A 14,656-nucleotide genomic window follows, 5' to 3' on the forward strand; every position below is an offset into this window, starting at 1 on the left:
CACTGTAATCCATGGTGGTCTTACCCAAAAAAGGCTTGTGTGGGGCCATAGTTTTGTAGTAAACCTCATACAGAAAGTTTAAATAAAATCAGTTACAACTTTAGCTTATTTGAGATGACTGGACTCATACTTGTTCCATGTCATTGCAAGCAAAAAGTACATAAACTACTCCATATGAGACTAGCAAGAACACCTGTCAATCAAAGGCTTATCAAAAATATAATCTTCTGTCAAAGAAGAGAATCAACAAAAGTTCCAGCACTAAACTGAGACTGTTTCTTTGAGATAGATGATTTGGTTTAGTATTATGTTCTCAGATTTGCTTTTTGGCTCAGAGTTTGGTACTTTATAGGTTTCTCTTGAAGAAGAAACCAGAATTGCACACTAGTGGCTCTTCAGCCCGGTTACTGGAAGAGGTGTTGGCGATTGAGACGGACAGCAGCAACCAACTTGCCAACTGCACTAAGGTTAGAAACTAAAAACATTTACACCTGGTTCTGACACTGCGAGTTTCTTATTTTATCTTTCTCTTGGTCTTTTTAATTTTTATTTCTTCTGCAGTACTACTATTCTGTGAAGATCCTACATGGGCAGGATCCATCCTGTGTCTGGGTTGGATGGGTGACTTCAAACTTCTGCTCTTACAACCGAACCTTTGAACTAGAGAAAGTGTGTAGTGTGACTGTCACACTTGGAGACCAATGGGGCAAAGTTCTTGACAGGTTAATGACATCATCACCATCACTTTGTCTATATCATATCCTCCCAAGGGAATGCAACAGAAATGACGTAGTGGTGTTAAGTTGTGCATTGGCACCAGGTTGTTTTGACGTGTGTCCGTTTGTATTCCCAACAGTGTCAAATGCAGTTGTTGTTACATGGTGTGTGCTGCAGAGGGCAGTAGTCTCTCCCACAGTCGCAGTAGCATAAGGCTGGAGATTGGTTGTGTAGTTGACACTGCGACTGGATTTCTTACCTTTACTGCTAATGGAAAGGAAATGGGAATCTTCTATCAGGTAACTATTCCAATAGTTCTTGGCATAATTTGCTCCTTGAGTTGAGCTTTGCCTAAGGTTTTCAGTCTACACTGCCTACCCTGAATATGCATTCTTATCATTTTATACATATATACAAGTGAATAAGGTGTTTTCTTTCCTTCTTGAGGTGGAACCAGGCACTAAACTGTTCCCAGCAGTTTTTGCCAAAGCCACCAGTTCTGATGTCTTCCAGTTTGAATTTGGACAAATTAAGGTAAATCCACACTTTGTAAAATGATTGCGTTTCCTGTAATAAAACTGGCAGTTCAACCCACCTGCAAGTGACAAAGAAAGATTCAGACTACTGTCACTAAGTGGGAAGTTAAAGAGTTCCTTCATCAAACACTACCATCTGGTACTATTCTTTTAAAATTAGAATGAATCCTTTCCCTGTAGGGTGCATTGCCATTGTCTGCTGGTATGTTTCGGAGTGAAAGGAAAAACATGGAGCCTCAGTGTCCTCCCAGGCTTAATGTCCAATCCCTGGTACCTGCAAGGTGGATACGGCTCCCCGAACATGCCCCACAGGTAGAGCTGACATGGCTTCAGGAGAGGCATGGCTGGATGGCACAGTGCACCAAGAGTCTACAGGTCATGATCCTGCACATCCCTGAGGAGGACAGGTCAGAGGGCAAGAGGCTATGTGGCAAAAGCAGCCATGTTTAACAAATGTTCTGTCATCTGAATTGTAGGTACATTTCTGTACATTTGACTCGCTCACCAAGTGGTTTAAAAGACAGGACGTTATGAGACTGGGTGGCCAGGTCACAAAAATGCATCATTTTTTTATGGTGTTCCTTAGGGGTCAGTACTTGACCCCTTTTTGTTTAATTTGTATATGGTGCCAAAGGGGCAAATTATCATCCATCCATTATTCGTAACTGCTTATCCTGTGCAGGGTTGTGGGCAAGCTGGAGCCTATGCCAGCTGACTATGGGCAAGAGGCAGGGTACAAATCATCTCAGGGCTGACACATAGAGACAAGCAACCATTCACACTCACATCTAGGGTCAATTTAGATCCACCAATTAACCTAAACTGTATGTCTTTGGACTGTGGGGGAAACTGGAGCACCCGGAGGAAACCCACGGAGACACGAGGAGAACGTGCAAACTCCACACAGAAAGCCCCCTGTCAGCCACTGGGCTTAGACCCAGAACCTTCTTGCTGTGAGGCAACCATGCTTAGCACTACACCACCGTGCCGCCCACAAATTATCATGTTCTATGGAATTAAACTTCACACATATGCCAATGATATACTACTAACACATTTTAGATCAGGTTCTACATTGTCCATCCAGCAAATTAGTTGATTATTCATTCAATATTCATCCAGTGTCAGGTAGAATAGTTTTCATATAAAATCCCATGTAACATACTTTTACATATCTGAGGTGCTAAGTAAATAATAGTATATTATTGGAACTTTTCTGTTTTGTTCCTGTCCCAGGTGCATAGACATTCTTGAACTGTCTGAACTGGACAACCTGCTCAAGTTCCATGACCACACCCTCCGTCTCTATTCTGCCCTCTGTGCCCATGGAAACATACCTGTAAGCCACGCCTTGTGCAGCCACATTGACCAGTCACAGCTTCTCTTTGCATTGCACTGTTCTAGAATGCCTGGGAATCTACGAGCGGGTTTCTATGACCTATTAATGACTGCCCACCTCAGTGCTCATAGCAGTGCAAGGGAGGCTACCACCCACGAGTGTATTGTGCCCATGACTGATGCCATGCGGACTATTCCACTTTTTGAAAACAACAGAAAGCAACACAGGCTCCCAGGCAGTAACATCAGCACCTCTCTGCGACCAAGAATGCACTTCAGTCCACCTTGCTTTGTTAGAGCTAGCACTAACAGTTTTGATAACAGGTCTAATCCATCTGAGGATAGTTTCTGTCAGTATAGCCCAGAATTCCCACTGGATGTGCTGAAAGCTGTAATGACAACCATGTTGGAGGAGGCAGTGCACTCAGTCAGGCAGAATATAAGGGACCCTGTGGGAGGCAGTGTAGAGCTACTGCTTGTTCCTCTTCTCCAACTCCTCCACACACTTCTCCTCATGGATGTGTATCATCACTCAGATCTACGACGTGTGCTTTCCCTCATTCTTCCCTCTTCTTACATGAGGGAAAATGATGCAGGAGAACTTGCAGATGGGGATGGAGAGAATGATTATGATATAGAGGGAGAGGAGAAAGAAGGAAGAGCCCTTGCTGAACGAAAGTCTTTGTTACAGATGAAGCTACCGGAAGCAGTTAAACTACAGGTTTGCAAGACTACATCTGAGGATAGGCATAATAATAATTTTGCTAATATTGCATGTGTTCAGTGTAGCTCAGGTATAATCTCTGATACAATCCATTTTTATAGGTTTTTCAGGATTTAAAAAGAAAGTTTGATTTATTTGTGCTTTTTTCCCCTCCACTCTCTCATAGTTGTGTCACCTGCTACAATATCTGTGTGACTGTCAGCTACGTCACAGGGTTGAAGCCATAGTCACTTTCTCTGCTGACATTGTTGGTCATCTCCAGGGCAACCAGCGCTCTCGATACATGGATGTCATGGAGGCACTCAACATGTCTGCTGCTCTCACCGCTCGCAAGACCAAGGAGTTTCGCTCTCCACCTCAAGAACAGGTAACTAGGCAAAAGTCCAGAGTCAAAGATCTTGGATAGTAACAATGCAGAGTTTATATAAGAGTGGAATCAGTCCATACAATGTCCTTGTATTCACAACAAGAGCATCTCTAAAGATTCTTTAGAAGTGGATAGGAATAGTTCGGTTCTTTACTGGAGGCTTTGAAACAGTTCATCCAATAAAAAGGAACAAATAAATTGAACTCTGAATACTGTTCTACTCCTTCAGATGAACATGCTACTGAACTTCTGGGACAAGGAGCAGGATTGCCCCTGCCCTGAGAAGATTAAAGAGTTGATCTGGGATTTCCATCTGGACCTCAGAAGCCATTGTGGTAACTGACTAATTGCAGAAATACACCCATCAGCCATAAAATTAAAAACATTGACAGGTGAAGGGGATTACATTGATTACTTTGTTACAATGGCACTTGTCAAGGGGTGGGATATATTAGGCAGCAAGAGAACAGTCAGTTCTCAAAGTTGTTGTATTAGAAGCAAGAAAAATGGGCAAGTATAAGGATCTGAGTGACCTTGACAAGGGCCAAATTGTGATGGCTAGATGACTGGCTCTGAGCCATGGGCTCAGAGGGTCATGGGCAGCCAAGGCTCATTGATTCACATGGGGCACGAAGGCTAGCCTGTCTGGTCTAATCCCACAGAAGAGCTACTGTAGCACAAACTGCTGAAAAAGTTAATGCTGGCTAAAACAAAAAGGTGTCAGCATTAACTTTTTCAGCAGTTTGTGCTACAGTAGCTCTTCTGTGGGATTGGACCATATGGGCTAGCCTTCATGCCCCATGCAAATCAGTGATCCTTCGACACCCATGACCCTGGCACCGGTTCATTGGTTGTCCTTCCTTGGACCACTTTTAGCAGGTACTAACCACTGCATACCGGGAACACCCCACATGATGTACCATTTTGGAGATGCTCAGACCCAGTCATCTAACCATCACAATTTGTCCCTTTTCAGATTCTTACACTTGCCCATTTTTCCTGCTTCCAGCACATTCACTTCGAGAATGGACTGTTCTCTTGCTACCTAATATACCCCACCCCTTGACAGGTGTCACTGCAATGAGACAATAAATGTTATTCACTTTACCTGTCAATGTTTTTAATTTTATGGCTGATCGGTGTATATACTAACAATACAGCCAATAATATTTATTATAGAAATATTTAACCCTCTCGTTTTGTTTGCTAGTTTGTAATCTAAAAATGAAAGTGGATCATTTTAACTTAAACATAAGTCTTTTTTTGTACTTAACAGGAGTAGAAACTGAGGAAAACTTGGGTACTGAGGGTGATGAGAATCAGCCTATCAGGAATCGATTAAGAGACCTAGTGGATAAAATGTCTCGTCTAAAGAGGAGGATGTCTGGTGTGGTTGAAGAGGACACTGTAGCTAAACCTGGTAGGAAATACAAAACGCAAGACTAGTTTAATGTTCTGGAAATTTTTATAGAAATGTTCAAATGGGGCGGCACGGTGGTGTAGTGGTTAGCGCTGTCGCCTCACAACAAGAAGGTCCGGGTTCAAGCCCCGTGGCCGGCGAGGGCCTTTCTGTGCAGAGTTTGCACATTCTCTTCGTGTCCGCGTGGGTTTCCTCCGGGTGCTCCGGTTTCCCCCACAGTCCAAAGACATGCAGGTTAGGTTAACTGGTGACTCTAAATTGACCGTAGGTGTGAATGTGAGTGTGAATGGTTGTCTGTGTCTATGTGTCAGCCCTGTGATGACCTGGCGACTTGTCCAGGGTGTACCCCGCCTTTCGCCCATAGTCAGCTGGGATAGGCTCCAGCTTGCCTGCGACCCTGTAGAAGGATAAAGCGGCTAGAGATAATGAGATGAGATGAGATGTTCAAATGGGGCGGCACGGTGGTGTAGTGGTTAGCGCTGTCGCCTCACAGCAAGAAGGTCCGGGTTCAAGCCCCGTGGCCGGCGAGGGCCTTTCTGTGCAGAGATTGCACATTCTCTTCGTGTCCGCGTGGGTTTCCTCCGGGTGCTCCGGTTTCCCCCACAGTCCAAAGACATGCAGGTTAGGTTAACTGGTGGCTCTAAATTGACCGTAGGTGTGAATGTGAGTGTGAATGGTTGTCTGTGTCTATGTGTCAGCCCTGTGATGACCTGGCGACTTGTCCAGGGTGTACCCCGCCTTTCGCCCGTAGTCAGCTGGGATAGGCTCCAGCTTGCCTGCGACCCTGTAGAACAGGATAAAGCGGCTAGAGATAATGAGATGAGATGTTCAAATGGTGTAAGCATGGTCCAAATGATGAAAATGTTATGAATTGTATATAGTGAGGGGAGTTTGTTAGTGATTGGGATTTTTTACATCACTCTTACACAATGAAATCTTTTGATCCCTTACTGTCAGTTTGCTATTATTATTGCTATCTGCTTCTTTTCTTACTCTACTTCATTCTTTAAATTTCTCAATCCCATTCTCTCTATTTCTCTCTCTAGTTTCTCTTCAGTGGCTGATCTCTGACACTGTAATGCATTGGGCTCACGAGGGTCCACTGGAGGACCCGGTTCTGATACGGGCTGCATTTGGACTCCTTCGTTGCCAGTATGCCGGCCTGGCTGGCCAAATGGCCACCCCATTGCAAAAAGCCTACTGCATCACTCAAAATTCAGTAGAGGACACACTTGGCCTCCAGGAGGCACTGGGACGGATCCGTTCACTACTTACAGTCAGAATGGGCAAAGAAGAAGAGGAACTCATGATCCGAGGACTTGGGTAAGAGATATGGGATGTCAAAGACTGAGGCCAATGAGACCAAGACTAAGTTCCTGACTGTTGGACAAAATGCGTTAAATTTCATATAAACATGCTTAGTGATTACGTACAACATAGTTTTCATGTCATTGTCTTTTTGAGAACAGAAACAACTTTAGCAGGCCTTGGCGTTTAGTTATTCCTTGAAACATAGACACACAAATTTTGATTGCAGCTTTATTATTCTTTAAACTGTATAAAATCAAGAGACTGGCATATTGTATTGAAGTTATAAAACATGGTGAGAACAGACAAGATGCAAACTCGTAATCCAAAAGTTGTAATCAGAGTAGAGATCAAGGCACAGGCAGGCAAAGATAAATAAGGATCATGCATCATCAGAAAACAGGAGAACATGCAAGGAAAACCAGGAAAGTAGAAATTCCTGGTTAAAAACAATAAAAAACTAGCTAATCTTGTGGGTAAGCCTAAAGGTTAGAGAAGCAACTTTGGGACCAGATGGTTGGCAGTTCAATTCCCTGGACCAGCAGGAATGTCTGAAGTGCCCTTGAATAAGGCACCTAACCCCCAACTGCTTCTCAGGCTGCTCTGGGTATGTTGTTTGTCACTCTGGATAAGAGCATCTGCTAAATGCCTGTAATATAATTTAATGTAATCTAACACAAAACAGGCGAACACAGTCAGGAAGTTAAGCGTTATGGACACGGACGGGAAAGCAGTATGCACGGGGAAACTGTGACAGTTGGAATTTGCAACCGTCTGAGATCTGCTCATGTGTTTGGAACCAATACTCTTTCCTCTGTAGTGATATCATGAAAAATAAAGTGTTCTACCAGCACCCAAATCTGATGAGAGCGCTGGGTATGCACGAGACCGTCATGGAGGTCATGGTTAATGTCCTGGGCACCAGAGAATCCAAGGTAGCTGTGTATTTCCATTCACAGCCACATTTCTTCATTCTAATCTAAAACGTGGGCTTATTTCAGGAAATATGTAAATGTAAATTCTCTTCTCCATAAGGAAATCAGGTTTCCAAAGATGGTGGCTCACTGCTGCCGTTTCCTGTGCTATTTTTGCCGAATCAGCCGCCACAACCAGAAAGCCATGTTTGATCACCTAAGCTATCTGTTGGACCACAGCAGCGTTGGACTTGGTATGCTCACTAATCAGCATGCTATCGATGTTTCTCCAATGATTACATGGGTTTAAATGTGTTTATGTAGTCTGTGGTTTATATTATTATTGTTAACATGCCATATGCCTTTAAGATTCTAGATCAACTTCTTAACTTACAAACAGAGACAATCATCAATCATTAATTCTACACATTTAAATCAAATTGAAATACACATTAAAATTTAGGGAAAAAATGTCAAAGTGATATCTTGTTTATACCTGTTAATTCTCTGGCAGGTCGGGGATATGAACTCATTGATTTATTCTGGTGATTTATAACATTGCTTATCATGATAAACAAAACTTCAAGTGGTGTTGCATCTTTTGAGGCATGCCGTTAACATGACGCTAATTCATTAATTGTTACTTTTGCGCCAACTACATAACCTGGCATTTGGTTAAACCACTGTTAAATAAGAAGAAAGTTATTTCCTTGACATTCCCAAATTAATATAGTTATTGTCAGTGCTGTTTACGAACCTTTGGGGGCCCTGAACAACGTCCTACTACTGCTTCTCAGCCTGAGAACACGATCCCTACAGTGAAGCATGGTGGTGATAGCATCGTGTTGAGAATTTCCTTTGGCATCTTCCAGGAATAGGTGTATTTATATGAAGATCATGTGACACCTTCAACTCCATTCAATGAATTATGTGACTTCTGAAGGCAAATGGTTGCACCAGAATGAATTTAGAGGCTTTATTGTAATGTGAGAGAATATTTATGCAATTATAACTTAGTTTTTTTTTAAAATTTGTAAATAAATGATATAAAATTATGTAATAAATAGAGAATATTACACGGTTGCGCGAAGATATAAGTTTATCTTCAAATGGTGAACATATTCATAAGTGAGTGAAGCTCATTAACTTCATATCTTCATGCCACCATGTAATGTTCTTTATATTATATGGAAACATCCACAAAAATGCAAATTAATCAAAAGAATTTTAATTTTGAACCGGGTCGCTATTTTGAACAATACGTGTCAAGTCAGTGGGAAAACACTAGGAATGACATCATCGGAGTTAAATATCGGAAATTATTATGCATACAAGACACTTTTTCCATGGAATAAAAATGTGTTCTATTCCCTTCTAGCAGGTTTCATTCATTTGGTTTGATAGCATGCAATATTGTTCGCGTATCGCTTATCCTATGTGTATTACATCACTCTACCCAATGGAGAATGAGCGTTGAATATGGTTTATGGTTTTGCATGGCTGTCAAGACATGATGTCACACGTCAGAGATGTAAAACTTCTACGTTTGTGAACGACTGTGACAATTTGTAAACAAACATGGCCGCCAGGTTTGCTTCATTAAATACATAAGATTTTGAACGAATTTTGGCTGCCAGTTCACCCTGTTGTGTGTAGTTGTCAATGTTGATTTTAAAAGTGACTAAGTAAATTACACACGGAAAATACTACTACTACTACTACTACTAATATTCGGCTTGACTGCGCTAGTGTTGGCCTTCATTAACACTAATGATGAATGCTACACTGGCTGGAAGGTAACTGGACAGCACCGGTTCACGGTTAAGCTTGTGTTGGCCTTCGAGAATGCTGATATCAAGAGAGTGTGTATGTGTAATTATACTACTGTAGGTGCAATTGGTGATTTAAGTGATCAATCTCATTAAATCAGTCTCATTAAATCATTAAATTGAATCAGTCTCATATTATCATTAAATCACTCATGGAATCAGTCTCATTGGATCAGTCTCATTAATTAATACCATTAATTTTGGTGCTTAATAATAAATCACCAAACAGCTAAATTATGGTATATTCCAAATTATTATGATCACTTACCGTATTACATAACTCATATGCACCTTGGAATTCTTTGAGATTGTGTGACTTCAAGGAATATGGAAGCAAATAAACACAGTTTCAATAATAATTGAATTTATTATAACAAAGATAACATCGAATAATGGCAGTTGAAATCTTATATACAGTGTGTGTGTGTGGAAACAAAGGAATTAGCTCTGGTAGCTAACTCTACGTGTGTTTGTGGGGGGAGGATGACAACCTCGTGGTCCCTTGAGACAATACAATTAGCCCTGGATGCTAATGAAACAAAAGAATTAGCCGTGTGTTTAGCTAAGGTGTGTCGTGAGGCCTGTGTATGTCCACGTGGCCTGAACAAAGAGTTAGCCTGTGTGTGGCCTAAGCAAAAGTTAGCCTAGCTTGCTAACAAGACAAAGGAATTAGCCGTGTGTTTAGCTAAGGTGTGTCATGAGGCCTGTGGCCACGTGTCTCTAAGTAACAAAGGACTAGCTGGTAGCTAATCCACTAGCTCATAACACTACTAAAGCCACTGAAATCTTGATGAGGTCAAAATGTGTAATAAGGAAATTGAGGATGTTAGTGAGGAATAGAGAAGCATGCACAGCTTATCTATTAAACAATTGAGAGATTAAAACAAAATAGAACAATCATCAATTCAACACGCTGCGTGTCAACAGTGTAAACAATTAAACCGTTCCTGAGTTTAAATTCACACTACTTCAATAAAACTAATTCCTAAGACTAGTTTTGCCCAAATGCCAGTCTTACTTCAATATCTCGCCTCTACGCGAGATTATGAGAAGATGTTCCGAGACTTTTGGTATTTCACCGTTGTGAAGCATGTGAGTTGCTCCGTGAAGCGCAGAGAATTTCTTGGTCTGACGTGTGGTCGCTCATGATGAAAAGAAAGTCTCTGATCAGACAATGTGCACAGAGAATTAATTAGAAGGATCCGTCAGTGGCGGCTGGTAGTCTTTCAAACAGGGGAGGCTGGTCGGTTATGATATTTCCAGATTTTAAAAGAAAAAACACATCAGTTTTGCCCATACTCTTGCCTCTGATCTGGCTGATTGTTGGCAGCATCACAAACTGTGAAATAACAGGTTCTTTTGGCCCATTAGCCTACTGTCCAATATACATGATGGTGGTGTTGGGGGGAGGGGGGTATATTTTCACATTTTATATTTTAAAATTGTGGCATGTTGTTTAAAAATTGATCATTATTGAAAGCAGCTCTTTGTCAGGAACCTCAGCAGTAGAGCTGGGTGCCACACATTTCATTCAATGACACTTTCCCTATATTTTACTTATTTTGACTGAGAAATGTTTTATTGACAATTTTGATAACCCTTCACTTTTAATCCAGGTCTGTAGTGTGAAATGTTCTTGGCTGTGTTTTTGTTTAAAAATGTTTTCCAAATTGTAGCTGTGTTTAATTCATATCCAGAAAAATATATATTCCAATATAATATACTCAGCATAAACATTTTAAATAGATTCTATATTTTTGGTCCATCCATGACATATTACTAAAGTAGCCTATTTACTGTTGTTGATGTGGGTCACTTGCTGTTAGCCAATTCACTTTCTCGTACCAGGAGAGCTGAAAGGAACGAGTATTATTCCCTATCTTTTTCACCAAGTCAGTTTGAGGCATTGGTCTATCCTGCTCTTTAATTTTAATTTTTTCCTCGAAAGGAAGACTGGCAAATGGCTTCACCAAAATTAAATCAGCAATGCCGTGCGCAGCTTTCTTGCTAGCTGACTAGCCCCCTCAAGTTCAAGTTCAGTCACTCAAATAAATGAAATTTCTGGAACTAAGATAGCAAACTTGACAACACTATATTTACACTTTATTTACAATGAAAATATATACAAACTAAAAAAGCTGGTAGAAACCGTATGTAATGAATGAAATCGAAATGTAAGCTGATCTCTTACAATACAGCACTTGCGAATCCGCATGGGACTGAACTGATGTTGCCAGATACTGCTGACGTTATCCAGCCCAAAATATGTTCAAAACCCGCCAATATGCACTTAAAACCGCTCAATTGAGCGGGAAACCCCCAATCTGGCAACACTGTACCGCTGCCTGTCTATAGTTGAAACGAGCTGTCAATCAAAGAAAATATCCGGCCGCTTTCACCAATCACCAGTCTCCTCGCGGAAACTGCCATGTCCCTCCCATGTGAGGCTCGGAGTCCGTGGGCGGGCGTTTTCGCAGTATTTGTCCAATAACCGTCTTGCATTTTGAGATTGAAAAGCGCAGAGCTCCCAAATGCCACTGAAGTCCACTGAGGCTGGGAGTCCGTGGGAGTCCGTAGGCGGGCATTTTCGCAGTATTTGTCCAATAATCGTCTTGCATTTTGAGATTGAAAGCGCAGAGCTCCCAATGCCATTGAAGCCCACTGAGGCTGCGCTGCATCGCGCTGTCACGAGGGGGAGAAACTCACGCACACATTAAAGTTATAAGGGCATTTTTAGAGGAGGCTGAGCCTCCCTTGTTGTCTTAGAGCAATCGCCCGTGGGATCCGGTCACTTCTAACCTTAAATTAAAACTACTCTGGGCTGCAGTTTTGTACGTACTTATAATGAATAAAACCAGCTGTAACTCGACTGAGTTAAAAATCGCGTGATTTTGGATTTTTACCGTGGCCAAAGGTAAACAAAGAAATCACGTTAAATCGTGAATCTTGCAAGAAAGACGTCTGTTCTTGGGTTTGCTCGGCGGAGCGAGCGATCCTCCTTGTGTCCGTGTTGAATTCACGGCGCTGAAAGAGGGGGAGCTAGGAGTTTCCGGGTTTCTTATGCCTTCCTGGAGGATGTGACGTAGGTGATCCTGCCCAGGCGTGACGTAGGTCAATGCGGAAGTTGGCTGATGGGAAATGTAGTTTCTTAAAGGGACTGTACCTACACTACTACTACTACTACTACTACTACTACTAATATTGGCTGGCTTTTTTTTCGTGGTATATCAGAAAACTCCATTCAGTGAATATTCCATTCAGCTACTTGTCTTCGACTCATTCAGTATGCTAGCTGAATGGAATATATTTGATTTCCCACTCAACACCAGCCAATATTATTTAAATATGTCACTCAGATCCGCGATGTATTTCGTATGAAAAATGCAAGTTTTTCAACATGAAAAGATAAACTTCATATCTTCAAGCCAAAGTCTGATTTTCTTTTTATTATATCGACACATTCACAAACAAAAAGTCCCCAAATTTATCAAAACAATTCATTGATTTCCTCACGAGTGACATATAGAGATTTATGTCACGGTTTTGGTTCTCCATGTCCCGGATGGCACTCATATGAAAAATACAAGTGGTGTATTTCCCAGTAAAACACTTGGGTCGGTATAATATAAAATGTTATGTAATACTTATGCAAGCTACAACAGATCTGCTGTCTGTCCTTATTTATAATGTGAGAAGTGTAACCCTGATGTTTCCTCAGCATCTCCCTCCATGCGAGGCTCGACTCCTCTGGATGTGGCTGCAGCTTCTGTAATGGACAACTACGAGCTAGCATTAGCGCTCACAGAGCCAGACCTGGAGAAGGTCAGAACCACTGGAGTTTACTGTGCCTTCTCATACATTATTTATTGTATTGGTCTGGCTATATTTTATAAAATGATGTGTAGGAAGTACAACATGCTCCACCCCAGTGGTTCTTGGCATGAATTAAAATTCTTGAATCTGTTGTTGAGTTACTCACACACGCACACACCATGCTAGATATGCTTTAACAATCCTACTGTTGTCTTCCTGTAGGTGGTGCAGTACTTGGCAGGCTGTGGTTTGCATAGTTGTATGTTGCTGCTTTCTAAAGGATACACGGATATCGGCTGGAACCCTGTCGAGGGCGAGCGATACCTGGACTTGCTACGCTTTGCTGTCTTCTGCAATGGTGAGAGAACGTTGAAATCAGTTTTGCAACCATTATCCTCACACATTTAATGAACTATTCATGGATATGTTATCCTTGCATAGGTGAAAGCGTGGAAGAGAACGCATACGTCGTCGTTCGGCTCCTGATTCGCCGACCTGAATGCTTTGGCCCTGCCCTCCGAGTAGAGGGAGGAAAAGGTCTCTTAGCAACCATAGTGGAAGCCATTAAGATCTCTGAAGAAGAGAATGGAGAGTGTTTTTCTAAAGCCTACCAGTCCAATAGCACACTGTTAGTTACGGTTTGCTCTCTTTTTTCTGCTTACTTTTTTTTAAATTGTTGAATAAACTGTTTTTATTTGTTCCTCAATCATGCAGTGACACTCTTGACGATGATGATGTCATCCATATGGGACATGCCATCATGACCTTTTACTCCGCTCTTATAGACCTGCTGGGCCGCTGCGCTCCGGAGATGCATGTGAGCGATCGTTATAGAAATAAAACATAATCAATGTAAAAAAAGACTACAATTAAAGTATTTAAAGATGTGTACATGTGTGTAGCTGATAGAAGCCGGTAAAGGTGAGGCTGTTCGTATAAGGGCCATCTTGAGATCTCTGATCCCTGTGAAGGACCTGGAAGGAGTCATCAGCATCCCTTTTCCGCTCCCTTTTCTGGACAAAGGTGCACCATCTGTTTCTTTTCACCATGGCGATGATTTACACCTGGTTGTAAACGCATAACAGGAGACACAATGGAGCGAACTGGCAGCCAAAATTCTTTCAAAATCTTCCATATTTAATGACGCAAACCTGGCGGCCATGTTTGTTTACAAATTGTCACAGTCGCTCACAAACGTGGAAGTTTTACGTCTCCGACGTGTGACATCATGTTGTCTTGACAGCCATGCAAAATCCTAAACCATATTCAACTCATTCTCCATTGGGTAGAGTGACGTAATACACGTAGGATAAGCGATATGCTAACAATATTGCATGCTATCAAACTCAATGAATGAAACCTGCTAGAAGGGAATAGAACACATATATTTTTATTCCATGGAAAAAATGTCTTGTATGTATAATAATTCCCGAGATTTCACTCCAAGGTCACTCCCAGTGTTTTCCCACTGACTTGACACGCATTGTTCAACCAGTTCAAAATTAAAATTCTTTTGATTAACTTGCATTTTTGTGGACGTGCCCATATAATATAAAGAACATTCATGTGACTGCACTACATGTGAGTGTAAAGGGTCAAGTTTGAATATTGGTCCAAGTAGCACTTCATATTTTTTCATATTTAAAGTCTCATCTCATCTCATTATCTCTAGCTGCTTTATCCTGTTCTA

The 14,656-nt window shown here is 41.6% G+C and overlaps 1 protein-coding gene across 1 annotated transcript in view; it reads left to right on the plus strand.

The window, feature by feature from the left end:
* The window catches only part of ryr2b (ryanodine receptor 2b (cardiac)), a 210,519-nt gene that overhangs the window by 61,481 nt on the left and 134,382 nt on the right, over positions 1 to 14,656 (plus strand). The window contains exons 30-46 of the mRNA XM_060933368.1: positions 353 to 467; positions 562 to 722; positions 857 to 1,016; positions 1,165 to 1,251; positions 1,434 to 1,660; positions 2,490 to 3,312; positions 3,482 to 3,682; positions 3,912 to 4,017; positions 4,959 to 5,102; positions 6,149 to 6,425; positions 7,231 to 7,353; positions 7,412 to 7,578; positions 12,872 to 12,975; positions 13,189 to 13,324; positions 13,408 to 13,594; positions 13,681 to 13,783; positions 13,869 to 13,989. Of these exons, the coding sequence (XP_060789351.1) occupies positions 353 to 467; positions 562 to 722; positions 857 to 1,016; positions 1,165 to 1,251; positions 1,434 to 1,660; positions 2,490 to 3,312; positions 3,482 to 3,682; positions 3,912 to 4,017; positions 4,959 to 5,102; positions 6,149 to 6,425; positions 7,231 to 7,353; positions 7,412 to 7,578; positions 12,872 to 12,975; positions 13,189 to 13,324; positions 13,408 to 13,594; positions 13,681 to 13,783; positions 13,869 to 13,989 (3,242 nt within the window). The remainder of the gene's footprint in view (positions 1 to 352; positions 468 to 561; positions 723 to 856; positions 1,017 to 1,164; positions 1,252 to 1,433; positions 1,661 to 2,489; positions 3,313 to 3,481; positions 3,683 to 3,911; positions 4,018 to 4,958; positions 5,103 to 6,148; positions 6,426 to 7,230; positions 7,354 to 7,411; positions 7,579 to 12,871; positions 12,976 to 13,188; positions 13,325 to 13,407; positions 13,595 to 13,680; positions 13,784 to 13,868; positions 13,990 to 14,656) is intronic.

The sequence above is a fragment of the Neoarius graeffei genome, chromosome 11 (assembly GCF_027579695.1).
Source record: "Neoarius graeffei isolate fNeoGra1 chromosome 11, fNeoGra1.pri, whole genome shotgun sequence".
NCBI classification, from domain to species: Eukaryota; Metazoa; Chordata; class Actinopteri; order Siluriformes; family Ariidae; genus Neoarius; species Neoarius graeffei.